Here is a 14808-nt window from a genome sequence, read left to right as displayed (position 1 = left end):
CTTATATGGTAGACAAGTGTCCATTCGATAATAATCTGCTGAAAAATTTAAAAAAAAATGAAATAAAAAAAAAAATAGAGGGAAGGGGTAAGATTCTTCAGGTCCACCGTTTTTTTGTTTTGTTTTTTTATTATTATTATTATTATTCTAAATGTAAAATTTGTTTAAAATGCTGAATTTTTCTTTTTCTTTCAATGTTTGATTTTGAATATATCTGTTATCAAGTTTATTTTATCAATGTTATTTATTTCAGATTTAATCATCCATTCTGACGACACATTTTGTAACTTATTTTCCCTTCATTTTCATTTTCAGGGGATACGAAAGTTAAATGCGTGAAACGAGATCGCGGGAAGGAAGACAAAACTGGGTTTGATCTGGATTTGGATGATTTTGACGGTAAATAAATTTTTCATTTGTTTTCTTTGCTTCCATCTACACAGTTATAAACATAAACAGACACTCTACAAACATAATTCATATATAGTTAAGGTTTCTGATTCTTTCATCCACGGCCAGCACTCGGAGCCATACAAAGCAGCATAAAAATTGAAACATGGCCATTTTACACGGATATTTTTTAGATATAAGAATATACATTATGTATCACCATTTAATTGACAATTCTTGATTTTACATTATGGCTCAATCTGAATCCGCGTCAAATCGCCGCAAACCTCGGGATTTCACTTTACAATTATTGTCTAATTCATCAGAAAGGGGAAACATTAAATAATACTTTCGCCTATGTCTATCAGGATCTTCTAACAGCAGTCTTTGTTATTAACGATAATTAACATGACTATTTAATTTTATATCTGTGTAGATAATGCAGTATAAATCATGGATAGTCCTAGGAGGTCGACTTTCCCTGTTAGCTTCCCTCTTCGAAAAGAAGTTAGTTTATCGTTGATTTAAACGCCTCCGGTGGAGAATGCCGACGGGGCTGCTCGGGCAATTTTAAGAGGCTACTATGCCTCGGTTTTTTGTGCACTTGATTATTTCGCCAACCTCCCGAACTTGTGCAATATCTTCATGCAGTAGGAAGGAAATAGATAATGTATAGATGATGTGTGCTTGTTCCATTGGGGTTGTTTACATTATTTAATACCTTTCTGGGCAACCTTTGCTCAGGTGTGGCTCAGTGTGGCTGAGTTTTCTCAGCCTCTTCACAGGGATGAGACTTAATCCTAGACGGTGTATGTGTACTTAAACATCCATAGGTGCTATAGATGTAGCTATATTCAACCAGTGATTTTTATTCATTTATGAATTTGTGGTTATCAATATAAATGTCTTTATATGAAAAGAGTGTTTTAATTTTTTTTTTTTTTTTTTTTTTTTATAATTTCACAAAAGAATAATTTGTACCAAAGGAAAAACTTTCGTCGACCGGATTTGGCGTGCGGGCCTTAGGTTTCCCATTCATGTTATAAACAATTATCCTCAATTATTTTAACACAGGTTATTATCTTACCCTTGGTTGTCAACCCTTTCAAGATTATTAAATGCGAAAACATAATACTTAAACTATACACGGACAACTTCTGTTCGCGTTTGGGCCAGATTACGTTTTCTCAGCTTGAAAACGGGCCAGAGCTCCAAGTATTGCCTGTGCACATTTTATTACGCATTGGTATATGTTATAGATAAACTGGTTGAGTTGTATTCATTTATGCATATGCAGTTATCGATATAAAATTCTTTATCTGAAAAAAAGTTATTCCAAAAGGGTAGAAAGTGGAGCTTAGTTTTACTTTCGAAATCCGCGTAACTCTCGCTTCCCTTCCTCCGTATTTTATCTTTTAGTTCTCGCCGCGTTCTATGAGCGATGCTTCTGACACATATGGAAAGAATTGGCTGTTTCTAGATCGAAATTTGTCAATACATATGGTTGACTTTTTTGTCTCCATACATCAAGTGGCTTCCTGCTATGTCTGGGATGATTCGCATAAAAAAATGGACCAACAGAAATTTATTGAATAACTTAATTTATTAATTTTAATCATAAAATAAAATATTAAAACATTCTAATCTGAATATTACTTGTATCGATCGGACTAGTATTCTCATCTTGTCATCTTGAGAGTTGTTAGTGCAACTTTTAGATCGGATTGTCCTTCGACCGTCATGTCGGTTGTTGTTTGAAAGAAAAGGAGAAAAGTTACAGGCTTCGTAGGTATTTTCGTATTTCTGGAAGTCGGTTTCCACTTTTTGGTAATTGTTTCCAATCTGAGAAAAAAAAATTGGTTGACAGGGGGGATGACAACTCTACTAAAGATCGACAGAGGGATTATCTCCCTTCCATCGCCGTAATTTTAAGGGTGTACAATTTTTTTTCCTTCTACAATTAGAGGCACCTAAATGTTACTGAATTCCAGGCTTGGTCTGCTTAATAATTTTTCTTTTTTTAGCATATGTGCTTTCTTTGCCACTTTGTTTTTTTTAGCATATATGCTGCCTCATTGAGTCGCCTGATCCTCCACTTTGCATTCCTGTCAATTATTTTGTCCTCATTTCACAATTTCTTCCGTATGTGATCAGCTAGTCCCGACTTTTCGACCTCTCCCCGTGTCACGGCTTTACGGTGTTCTTCTAACCTTACGTTGGGGGGGGGGCGACTATTCCCACCTTTGTATACTTTTCCGCATTATTTTTTTTTTTTTTTTTGTTATGAGACTTTCGGTAGGAGGCTTGGCTCCTAAGGCCAATCCGACTAAACATTGCACAAAAAACACTGAAGATGAGAATAATAGTCCGATCCATATAAGTAATATAAATAATTAGCCTCATCTAAAAAATTCAGAATTCTAATGTGAAATTTGTTATTTTGTGTTTTTCGCCTACACAATTTGTTTTTACACTGTGTGATTACTAATGAAAAAATCCATGATTGGAAACCGAAAAGAATCATCCAATGAGAGTATTCGTTATTTCTGAATTGGAATTGATTTATAATGTCACTTTATCTGATACATTTTGGTGGCTTAAGACAATCATTTCTACTATGACTGCAATAGGAATCTAGTCTAAAAAGTAATAAAATGAGATTACCATCACTCCTACAATATCCACGATTAGCACGACTTCTTGGATCCGTCGTTTTCTCTTTGCTGCCAAACACTAGATTAGTTCTCCTCCATAATTCGTCTTTCTTATCGCAGCCATTCCTCTCATATGCAAATTATATTTTAAAATCACAAAGAAATAAAGTAAAATAGATAAACCTTGAAAAAAACAACACTTTAAAAAAACAAAACTTTAAAAAAACAAAACTTTGAAAAAACAAAACTTTGAAAAAACAAAATTTTAAAAAAACAAAACTTTAACAAAACTTTTTTTAAAAAAATTAACAAAACTTAACAAAACTTTAAAAAACAAAACTTTAAAAAAACAAACCTTAAAAAACAAACCTTAAAAAACAAAACTTAAAAAAACAAAACTTAAAAAAACAAAACTTAAAAAAACAAAACTTAAAAAACTTTTTAAAAACTTATCAAACAATAAAACATGAAAAATAAAACTTGAAAAGATAACATTTATTATATAAAACTTCTTTTTAAATTAGAAAAAAATAAAACGTGAAAACTAAAACGTGAAAAAACAAAACGAGAAAAATAAAATGTAAAAATTAAATCGTAAAAATAAAGTTTATCATATATAACTGCATAAAAAATTGAACTTAAAAAATAAAATTCATAAAGTAAAAGAATATCTTTTCTTTTACAAAAGTTTATAACATTTTAATTCAACGCCAGATTTAATGTGTGTATCTCTAAAATGTACCGTCAATTCTATTCGTACTTATTTGCATTTGTAAAGTTAAGGATGGACAATTATATTATGTGAATTTCATTCTAATTGTATTTTGTCAATGTTAGCCTTCCATAAATATGAACAGATGATTCATACTTTCGGATGATCTGCAATCACGATCAATTTTTCTGTTTCTAACTCCTGTCGTGCAGAACCGGACAGCCGGAAATAATTCCCTTTAATCTCGAATATTTTCGACGATTTATAATTCCAAATATAGCTAATCCCGAATTGGATTCGACATGACTACGTTTCATTGCTTGTGTCTGGGCTTGTATTTCAATTTAGTTTTCCTTTTACAAAACAAATTCGTATTAAGATATGTTGCATAGAAATCTCTCTAGACAAGGCATGAAGCCACTTAATGTAAGAAGCTAAAGAGAATGAGATATAATTAACGCAAAAAGCAGGCTATTATTACTGATCTTAGTCATGAAATGTCCTAGGCTCTTCAATATTCCGCTTGTTCCTTCCTTAGTTAGTCCGTACGTTACGTTTTGTAAAAGGCAAAATACAGTTTTTGAAACCTAAACTGCTTCAAAAAAAAAGGTCAAGTTCGCGAAATTTGGTTTTAAAAAGGCCAATCTCGCAATTTTGGGCAAGAATGTGGGAGTAATCTCCCTTTCATGTAACCGGGTTTTCGAATATCATTATAAATGATCGTTATTGTTGTTATGCTTTGAAAAAAGAAACTCGTAGTAATGTTGATGTGCAAAGAAAGAACTCAGCGAAACATTACATAAAAAAGAGAACATTCGAAAGAAAAAGGGCAAAAAAGAACAAGTGCTGAACTAAAGGAGTAAATTAAAGATTCTCTTATAGTGTGATTTTATTTGTATTGAACTATGTAGCACAATATTACTTTATGAGAATTTATTAGTACTTATTACTTTATCTCGTGTAGGTCAGTTCTACATTAAAAATACAATGGATACATTTTTCCTAAAACTGTTAATAAATTCATATTTGCTGAGTGTTATTAGTTTTTCTGTCCTATATATATAAAAAATTTCGCTATATATATTTGTTGATTAAATATATTTCTTATTCCATGGAATTTCCACGATTTCTGCCAGTTCTTCAAAAATTCATGTTAAAGTGATACCGCTACTTAATCACAATAGTTCTGTGGTTTTCTCAGCAATCTCCCTAGTCACTTGGTTTTTTTCCATCTGACTCCCCCTCACAAAACCCAAGAAAATCATCATCTCCAATTCTGAAGATATAGAGGTTTTCAAAACATCTGTAGCATATATATATATATATATATATATATATATATGTGTGTGTGTGTGTGTTCTAAAAATAATGATTTCTACTTTCTTATTTCGTCTGAATAGATGAGAGTGTATTGCAAATGTCATTGCTATGATGACTTATATCAAAGGGAGATATTTCAATAAAAATGAGAATGTATGTGTGAGGACAGTTCTCAACCTATATACTTTGATTTTTTTTTTTATCTACAGACTTGCAATTTGGTATATATGATTTTCAGACACGTGAAAAACTTTTTAATCGGTTTGCATCTGAACAGTGGCTGATAAGGGCTCAAATTTGGTACGTGAGGCGAGTCATCGAATTTTTATCTGTTCGTCAACTGTTTCACGGCGTTTGAAAACACTTTTTAAAGGACGGAGCAAGCTCATCCAACGGTTATATATTACTCGACTCCTCGTCTTAAGGTTTTGGTTTCGATCTCAGCTCGAGTAGTTTCTTTTTTTTTTTTTTTTTTTTTTTTTTTTACTTACAAAAAGTGAACTGTTTAGAAAAAAACATATTTGTATGTATAGGTTTCATTTTTTTCCGTTTTTTTTTTTGTTTTTTTTGTAGTTTTTTTTTTTTTACTTCATTTTTTTTTTTTTTTTTTTTTTTCAATAAATTTAACGTTACGTTTAATTCCGGGCAACGCCGGGTACATCTTTTAGTCTATAAAGTGAAGGACGTGTGTGCAATTCATCTTAATAATCATATGCAAATTTAATTTAAAGCGCAAAAGGAAGGTGTAATCTTAATAACTGATAATAACTATAATAAGAAGAAAGAAAAGAATAATAACGTATGAAAATTTTAATTTTACAAGCGAATGATTGTCTTTTTGTTTGTTTTATTTTTGTATTTTTACGGCATGTCAACCCTTTTCTGATCATTTAATGCTGTACATCAAATCCGTTGCCAATATCGCGGGAAAAAGAATGGGATCATTCTACCGCTCCAGTAAATATCTCACTGCTGATGCAATTCTCTACCTGTGTAAGAGTCAAGTATGTCCAAGGATGGAGTACTGTTGCCATATCTGGGCAGGAACTGCTCAAAAAACATGTATGCCTTTTTCTCTTCCCTGCAAGTGTTTTCACACAGAAGAGACGTTGCGAGCCTGTCTCTGCTTTATCATTATATTCATGTCAAGTGCTCGTCTGAGCTCTAATCTATGGTTGCCCTCGCAAAACTTTCACAAAAAACACTCGTTTAGCTGAGACCACTACCAATAATCCCCCACACCCTCTTTATCTGTGTCTAAACATAAACGTAGATTCCATAAACAAAGCTTCTTTCTTAGAACTGGACGCTTCTGGAACTCTCTTCTGCTCCCTGTTTTCCAGCTGATTACTATATAGTCGTCTTCAAGTCCAACGTGAACAAGTTCTTGATAAGCCGTCCCCTTAAGCAATCCAATTTACCAAATTTTCATTACTAACGGTTAACACGATATTGTCTCATTGACACTTATTAACTCTTATTCTCGAATGGCCTCTGGGCTTTAATAACTAGTGACACTTTTGTAAAATAAAAAATAATCATCTTAGTTTGGTGAAAGATTTTATGGTTCATGCTTCTGATATCTTCAAATATTTATGCATGGTGTTTGGTTTGGTTGTTTTGTTTTATGGCATATCAACCCTTTTTGATTTATTTCATATCGAACCTGTTCATTTTGGAAACAAACATGTACTTCAAGCTTTTATATCTTCAAATATTTATTGATGCTTATTTGGGGTTGGTTGTTTTGAGCTTTGCTTGCATTATTAAGTTTTACCAAGATAAAGTAAAAAATAAAATAAAAAAACTATAACATAAATGTTCAGGGTATTTTAGGTCAGGAAGACAGTATCTTCAGACAGCCTGATCTGGTAGTACCAGCACTGTAAAAATAGTAGCTTAATCCCAATGATAACTGATAATAATATAGAAGAAAAACAATATTTTACTTTTTATGTAGACAAAAAATAGTAGTAGTAGTAGTAGTAGTAATATGAAAGCAGAACGAAGAGAAAGTTTGTCCTATTTTTCGTGTCGATTAGTTTTGTCCTATTTTTCGTGTCGATTAGTTTTGTCCTATTCTTCATATCGATTAGTTTTGCCTTACTCTTCGTATCGATTATTTTTGTGTCATTCTTCATATCGATTAGTTTTGTCTTATTCTTCGTATCGCTCAGTTTTGCCTTATTCTTTGTATCTATTAGTTTTGCCTTATTCTTTGTATCTATTAGTTTTGCCTTATTCTTTGTATAGATTAGTTTTGTCTTATTCTTCATATCGCTTAGTTTTGTCTTATTCTTTGTACCTATTAGTTTTCCTTATTCTTCGTATCGATTAATTTTGCCTTATTCTTTGTATCGATTAGGTTTGCCTTATTCTTTGTATCGCTTAGTTTTACCTTATTCTTCGTTTCGATTAGCTTTGCCTTATTCTTTGTATCAATTAGCTTTACCTTATTCTTCATATCGCTTAGTTTTGTCTTATTCTGCGTATCGCTCAGTTTTGCCTTATTCTTTGTATCGATTAGTTTTGTCTTATTCTTTGTATCGATTAGTTTGTCTCATTCTTCATATCGTTTAGTTTTGTCTTATTCTTCATATCATTAGTTTTGTCTTATTCTTCATATCGCTAAGTTTTGTCTTATTCTTCATATCATTAGTTTTGTCTTATTCTTCATATCATTAGTTTTGTCTTATTCTTCATATCATTAGTTTTGTCTTATTCTTCATATCATTAGTTTTGTCTTATTCTTCATATCATTAGTTTTGTCTTATTCTTCATATCATTAGTTTTGTCTTATTCTTCATATCATTAGTTTTGTCTTATTCTTCATATCATTAGTTTTGTCTTATTCTTCATATCATTAGTTTTGTCTTATTCTTCATATCATTAGTTTTGTCTTATTCTTCATATCATTAGTTTTGTCTTATTCTTCATATCATTAGTTTTGTCTTATTCTTCATATCATTAGAATTGTCTTATTCTTCATATCATTAGAATTGTCTTATTCTTCATATCATTAGAATTGTCTTATTCTTCATATCATTAGAATTGTCTTATTCTTCATATCATTAGAATTGTCTTATTCTTCATATCATTAGAATTGTCTTATTCTTCATATCATTAGAATTGTCTTATTCTTCATATCATTAAAATTGTCTTATTCTTCATATCATTAGAATTGTCTTATTCTTCATATCATTAGAATTGTCTTATTCTTCATATCATTAGAATTGTCTTATTCTTCATATCATTAGAATTGTCTTATTCTTCATATCATTAGTTTTGTCTTATTCTTCATATCATTAGTTTTGTCTTATTCTTCATATCATTAGTTTTGTCTTATTCTTCATATCATTAGTTTTGTCTTATTCTTCATATCATTAGTTTTGTCTTATTCTTCATATCATTAGTTTTGTCTTATTCTTCATATCATTAGTTTTGTCTTATTCTTCATATCATTAGTTTTGTCTTATTCTTCATATCATTAGTTTTGTCTTATTCTTCATATCATTAGAATTGTCTTATTCTTCATATCATTAGAATTGTCTTATTCTTCATATCATTAGAATTGTCTTATTCTTCATATCATTAGAATTGTCTTATTCTTCATATCATTAGAATTGTCTTATTCTTCATATCATTAGAATTGTCTTATTCTTCATATCATTAGAATTGTCTTATTCTTCATATCATTAGAATTGTCTTATTCTTCATATCATTAGAATTGTCTTATTCTTCATATCATTAGAATTGTCTTATTCTTCATATCATTAGAATTGTCTTATTCTTCATATCATTAGAATTGTCTTATTCTTCATATCATTAGAATTGTCTTATTCTTCATATCATTAGAATTGTCTTATTCTTCATATCATTAGTTTTGTCTTATGCTTCGTATCGCTTAGTTTTTCCTTTTTCTTTGTGTCGCTTAGTTTTGCCTTATTCTTCGTATCGCTTTGTTTTGCCTTATTCTTTGTATCGATTAGTTTTTTCTTATTCTTTGTATCGATTAGTTTTGTCTTATTCTTTGTATCGATTAGTTTTGTCTTATTCTTTGTATCGATTAGTTTTGTCTTATTCTTTGTATCGATTAGTTTTGCCTTATTTTTTGTATCGCTTAGTTTTGTCCTATTCTTCGTATCGCTTAGTTTTGTCCTATTCTTCATATTGCTTAGCTTTGTCCTATTCTTCGTATCGCTTAGTTTTGTCCTATTTTTCGTATCGCTTAGTTTTGCCTTATTCTTTGTATCGATTAGTTTTGTCTTATTCTGTGTATCGCAGTTTTGTCTTATTCTTCCTATCAATTAGTTTTTTCTTATTCTTCCTATCAATTAGTTTTGCCTTATTCTTCATATCAATTAATTTTTCCTTATTCTTCGTATCAATTGGTTTTGCCTTATTCTTTGTCTCGATTAGTTTTGCCTTATTCTTCGTATTGATTAGTTTTGCTTTATTCTTCGTATCGATTAGTTTTGTCTTATTCTTCATATTGCTTAGTTTTGCCTTATTCTTCGTATTGCTTAGTTTTGTCTTATTCTGCGTATCGCTCAGTTTTGTCTTATTCTTCCTATCAATTAGTTTTGCCTTATTCTTCCTATCAATTAGTTTTGCCTTATTCTTCATATCAATTAGTTTTGCCTTATTCTTTGTGTCGCTTAGTTTTGCCTTATTCTTTGTATCGATTAGTTTTGCCTTATTTTTTGTATCGCTTAGTTTTGTCCTATTCTTCGTATCGCTTAGTTTTGTCCTATTCTTCATATTGCTTAGCTTTGTCCTATTCTTCGTATCGCTTAGTTTTGTCCTATTTTTCGTATCGCTTAGTTTTGCCTTATTCTTTGTATCGATTAGTTTTGTCTTATTCTGTGTATCGCAGTTTTGTCTTATTCTTCCTATCAATTAGTTTTTTCTTATTCTTCCTATCAATTAGTTTTGCCTTATTCTTCATATCAATTAATTTTTCCTTATTCTTCGTATCAATTGGTTTTGCCTTATTCTTTGTCTCGATTAGTTTTGCCTTATTCTTCGTATTGATTAGTTTTGCTTTATTCTTCGTATCGATTAGTTTTGTCTTATTCTTCATATTGCTTAGTTTTGCCTTATTCTTCGTATTGCTTAGTTTTGTCTTATTCTGCGTATCGCTCAGTTTTGTCTTATTCTTCCTATCAATTAGTTTTGCCTTATTCTTCCTATCAATTAGTTTTGCCTTATTCTTCATATCAATTAGTTTTGCCTTATTCTTTGTGTCGCTTAGTTTTGCCTTATTCTTTGTGTCGCTTAGTTTTGCCTTATTCTTTGTGTCGCTTAGTTTTGCCTTATTCTTTGTGTCGCTTAGTTTTGCCTTATTCTTTGTATCGCTTAGTTTTGCCTTATTTTTTGTATCGATTAGTTTTGTCCTATTCTTCGTATCGCTTAGTTTTGTCCTATTCTTTGTATCGCTTAGTTTTGTCCTATTCTTCGTATCGCTTAGCTTTGTCCTATTCTTCGTATCGCTTAGCTTTGTCCTATTCTCCATATCGCTTAGTTTTGTCCTATTCTCTGTATCGCTTAGTTTTGCCTTATTCGTTGTATCGATTAGTTTTGCCTTATTCGTTGTATCGATTAGTTTTGTCTTATTCTTCGTATCACTTAGTTTTGTCTTATTCTTTGTATCAATTAGTTTTGTCTTATTCTTTGTATCGCTTAGTTTTGCCTTATTCTTTGTATCGCTTAGTTTTGGTCTCATTCTTCGTATTGATCAGTTTAGGTCTCATTCTTCGTATCGATTAGTTTTTTCTCATTCCTCGTATCGATGAGTTTTTTCTCATTCTTCGTATCGATGAGTTTTTTCTCATTCTTCGTATCGATGAGTTTTTTCTCATTCTTCGTATCGATGAGTTTTTTCTCATTCTTCGTATCGATGAGTTTTTTCTCATTCTTCGTATCGATGAGTTTTTTCTCATTCTTCGTATCGATGAGTTTTTTCTCATTCTTCGTATCGATGAGTTTTTTCTCATTCTTCGTATCGATGAGTTTTTTCTCATTCTTCGTATCGATGAGTTTTTTCTCATTCTTCGTATCGATGAGTTTTTTCTCATTCTTCGTATCGATGAGTTTTGTCTTTTACTTATCGTTAAATAACAAGAATAGAAAGTGAGCATTGGGTTTACTTTCGGCAGCCTCGCTTTCCTTTTAGTGTTCACATTCCATGCGCGATTTTCTTGGGGGAATAATTGCTGTGTTATTGATCAGAATCAATCCATCCCAAAATCATCATTGGCTGATTTATGTTTTATTTGTTTCCGTTTCTTTATCTAGAAGTCGTATTTTAACTCCTTTCATCAAATGGATTTATGGCTGGTTTGCGGCGATTTCCATTAAAAAATTAATCGATTATTATTTAACTTTTACAAATCACGTACAAACAATATTTTTGTCAAATAATTATATAAATAGAAATTGATTACGGTAAAGGAAATGTGTACGCATGCTTTGTTTTCTGATGTCGGTGTAATTTTATTGCTTGTGTTTAGCAAGCGTGAATGGAGAAATGACGTAGAACAAGAGCAAAACGGTTATTTATTTGGGCGGATGATCGACATTTGGTCTCCGGTTTTATTTATCGATAACATGAAGAGAGAAGGAAAACGATACAGATTGAAGAAGAAAGAGAAGATGGAGATGAGAAGTGATGCAAGATGGAACGAGAAATATGGAGAAAGCTAGAGAGGAGAGCAAGACAGAAGATGGGTGATAAAACAAGATAAGGAGACAGAGACACGAGGTGCGTGAGAGAGTGAGAAAGGCGATGAGCAAGAGAGAGCGAGAGATGAGTGGGCAAGAAAGGGCGAGAGAATGACAAGAAATGGGAGCCGGGGCGCTACATTGGATGATTTCGACGCAGTGAAAAAGTGAGGAGAATGGGACAGACAGGCAAAGCAAGTTGTCGTCGAATGTCCGTATCTGCCCACTGAACAAATTGACCATAGAAAGAATCCTGGCAACCAGGCCGTTTGTGTTTGTAGACAGAAATGACCGATTATAATGTCAAATTAGACCAAACATTTTCTCCTATCTTAGCCCGGTTGCACCACAGACATTTGGCGTAATGGATAACCATTTGTACTATGGAATCAGCAGCTCTAGTTCAAATCCTAAATCATGAATGACGTGCAAATATTATTGGGAATTGTGTAGTATCAATATCTGTGCTATAAATTTCGTACTTAGACATTAAAAAAAACTATGAAAGCTGCAGCTATGCTACAATATGGTTTTATTACTACAATAATAAACATAACATTAAGGTAATATCACTAATCGTGTTTTATGATTTGTGTTCGTAAGAATAGTGTCATTTGTTGCTGGTTGTGGGAATTTGCACGAACAAGGACACTTCGTACGAGCATAAGATTATTTACAATAGAGGAAATTGATAACTTTACAAGAACGAATATTGTAAAAAATGTGAGTGTGTCATCTTAGTTGGTTCTGCCTGCCAGGGGAAGCAACCCAATACTTTTAAAAGTACTTGCCTTTATTTCCGCTTATAACAATAATTATGACAACAGTTATGATATTAAACAAGACCATAAAACTAATAACATTTTGTTTCTATAATAGAATAACTCTAATTCAACGTCCGTTGAATATATTACTTGGCGCAGAGATACTGAAAAATGTGCTTGTACAGTGTCTCTGTTATAAATATTTGAAGTTTTGTGGACACTTGGCACGCGTTGTGTGTGTGTGTGTGTGTGTGTGTGTGTGTGTGTGTGTGTGTGTGTCAACGATTTCTTAAACAACTTTTTCGCAAAACATAAAGGAGAGGAGAGTAAGACTGAGCTCCTTCAGAAAGCGAATGGGGGGGGAGAAGACAAAATGTAGAAATCTAACACGGCATCGGATTCTCATCACCAGCTGCAAAATAAATGTCTTCGACTTGTTATGTAAGATTTGTCTTCATTATCTTATATAATGGACGTTATATGAAACCCCTTTCAAAATGTGACTCATCAATAATGTACCTCTCCTCTCTGTTAAAAAAAGAACTGTCCCTTGGACATCATTATACGTCTCTCTCCGCCTATATCAGCATTCTATTGTAAATATGAACTCCCCAAGTAATCGGGTCATCGTAATGATGGGAATGCTGAGAATCCGGTGCCGTGTTAGATTTTTACATTTTTTTCTTCTCCTCTCCTCTTCCGGAAGGAGCTCAGACTAACTCTTTCCCATCTTTCAACTGCCAGCTGTCTGACTCTAACTCTCAACTGTCAAACTCTAGTCTCACAGTATATATTGATACTATATTTCTTTGTGACGTCAGAACGTAGCCAAACATGTGAATGGGTTTTACATGGACTTTACATATGCTTCCAACATTTGTTCTGGCAACACAAAGACCATTCCTAAATTTGATTGTTTATTATTCCTCTGGCCTAACTTTGTTTTTATAGTTATTTCTGACTACAACTGATAATTCCACTGCATTCCTGGAATCGCATTTAATGACAATAGGTATTCATTTTAACTTTTGATACCGAGTTGGATTCCAGCATTCTCCTTTAATAATAATTATCTTCGATCCTAATTAATTAATTTCTCTAAATACCGGGGGTTGTCTCCTTCCATATACAACACATGAGCACAGGACAAGTTTCCTACAAGGTTTGTTAATTCAGATGCCTCAGCTCTCCAAAAAGAGAGCTTCCGAATTTTGCTACATATTAATTGATGTTGTTAGTGTTATTTTACGTGCTTTCAATTTTGAATATGTTTTAAAATAGATTCAAGAACTTGTAGCATCGATAAGACATCAGATCAAAAGGTGCTAATTCCATATCTGCGGTTAGTTTAGCTTTTAGATAAACCATTTAACTGTGACATCATGACATACATACATACACGCAACTTTACTTTATATATAACTAGCGGGGCTGCCCGGGTGTTTGTAGGTGTAAAAGGAAAATAATTTTGGTAGGGAGGGTAGGCTAGAACCCGAAGCCTTGAGGCTAGGGCGGAAAAAAGTGTGATGCGTTACCGCGACGTTAAACGGGCAGATAAGTGAGAATGGGTGAAATTAAACGTTTAAAAAAGCATGTGGTCTTTTAAGCCAAGCATCACGCTATAAAGACATGAAATCACAGCGCGAATTTTGTAACATAAAAGTCGCTCAAATAAAAGATAGACGCGACCTTGTTTTGTAAATCGGAGATATTATAATCTAGAAAGTATATAAAAAAGTTGTAAGAATTAGTGACTCCCTCCGAATAAAGGCTTTGCCGGACATACAAAAAAAATGCACACACAAACACACACACACACACACACACAACACGCACATCTTGGCTTTTATAGAAGATAGATGTTTGTGACCCTTCATGCTCTTAGCTGTATGAACTATTTGTCTAGTCATAGTACAAACAAAAGGATTAGTGTTTTTGATCGGACATAAATCATGAGAGGTTAAATTAAAATGTTTTAAAGTAATTGAGAGAGCTGCTGGTGACATTTTCACAAGTAATACAATATTTGAAGCTATGGTAATGTCACTAACGAGAATAATTGTTACAAGGTTGCTAATTATGTTATTTTTTTTATTTGCTGCATCGAGTGTGTATAAAAAACCTATTTATTAAAATAAAATACATATTATATACGTTTGAAGCCAAAACAATGCATTATTACAAAGTAAACAGACATTTATTTTGTTTGAAATTTATATTGAAATTCATAAATATATTTCGAATG

General features: G+C 32.1%; 1 protein-coding gene across 4 annotated transcripts in view; it reads left to right on the top strand.

The window, feature by feature from the left end:
- Positions 1–14808, top strand: part of LOC145296711 (high affinity 3',5'-cyclic-AMP phosphodiesterase 7A-like) — a 434586-nt gene that overhangs the window by 282728 nt on the left and 137050 nt on the right. For all 4 annotated transcript variants that reach the window (XM_080142693.1, XM_080142690.1, XM_080142694.1 and 1 more), the window contains one exon: positions 316–399. In XM_080142693.1, coding sequence (XP_079998819.1) covers positions 316–399 — 84 coding nt within the window. The remainder of the gene's footprint in view (positions 1–315; positions 400–14808) is intronic.

The sequence above is a fragment of the Euprymna scolopes genome, chromosome 17, assembly GCF_053919585.1.
Source record: "Euprymna scolopes isolate OS-2025 chromosome 17, ASM5391958v1, whole genome shotgun sequence".
Lineage (NCBI taxonomy): Eukaryota > Metazoa > Mollusca > Cephalopoda > Sepiida > Sepiolidae > Euprymna > Euprymna scolopes.
This window is presented reverse-complemented; position numbering and strand designations above follow the sequence as displayed.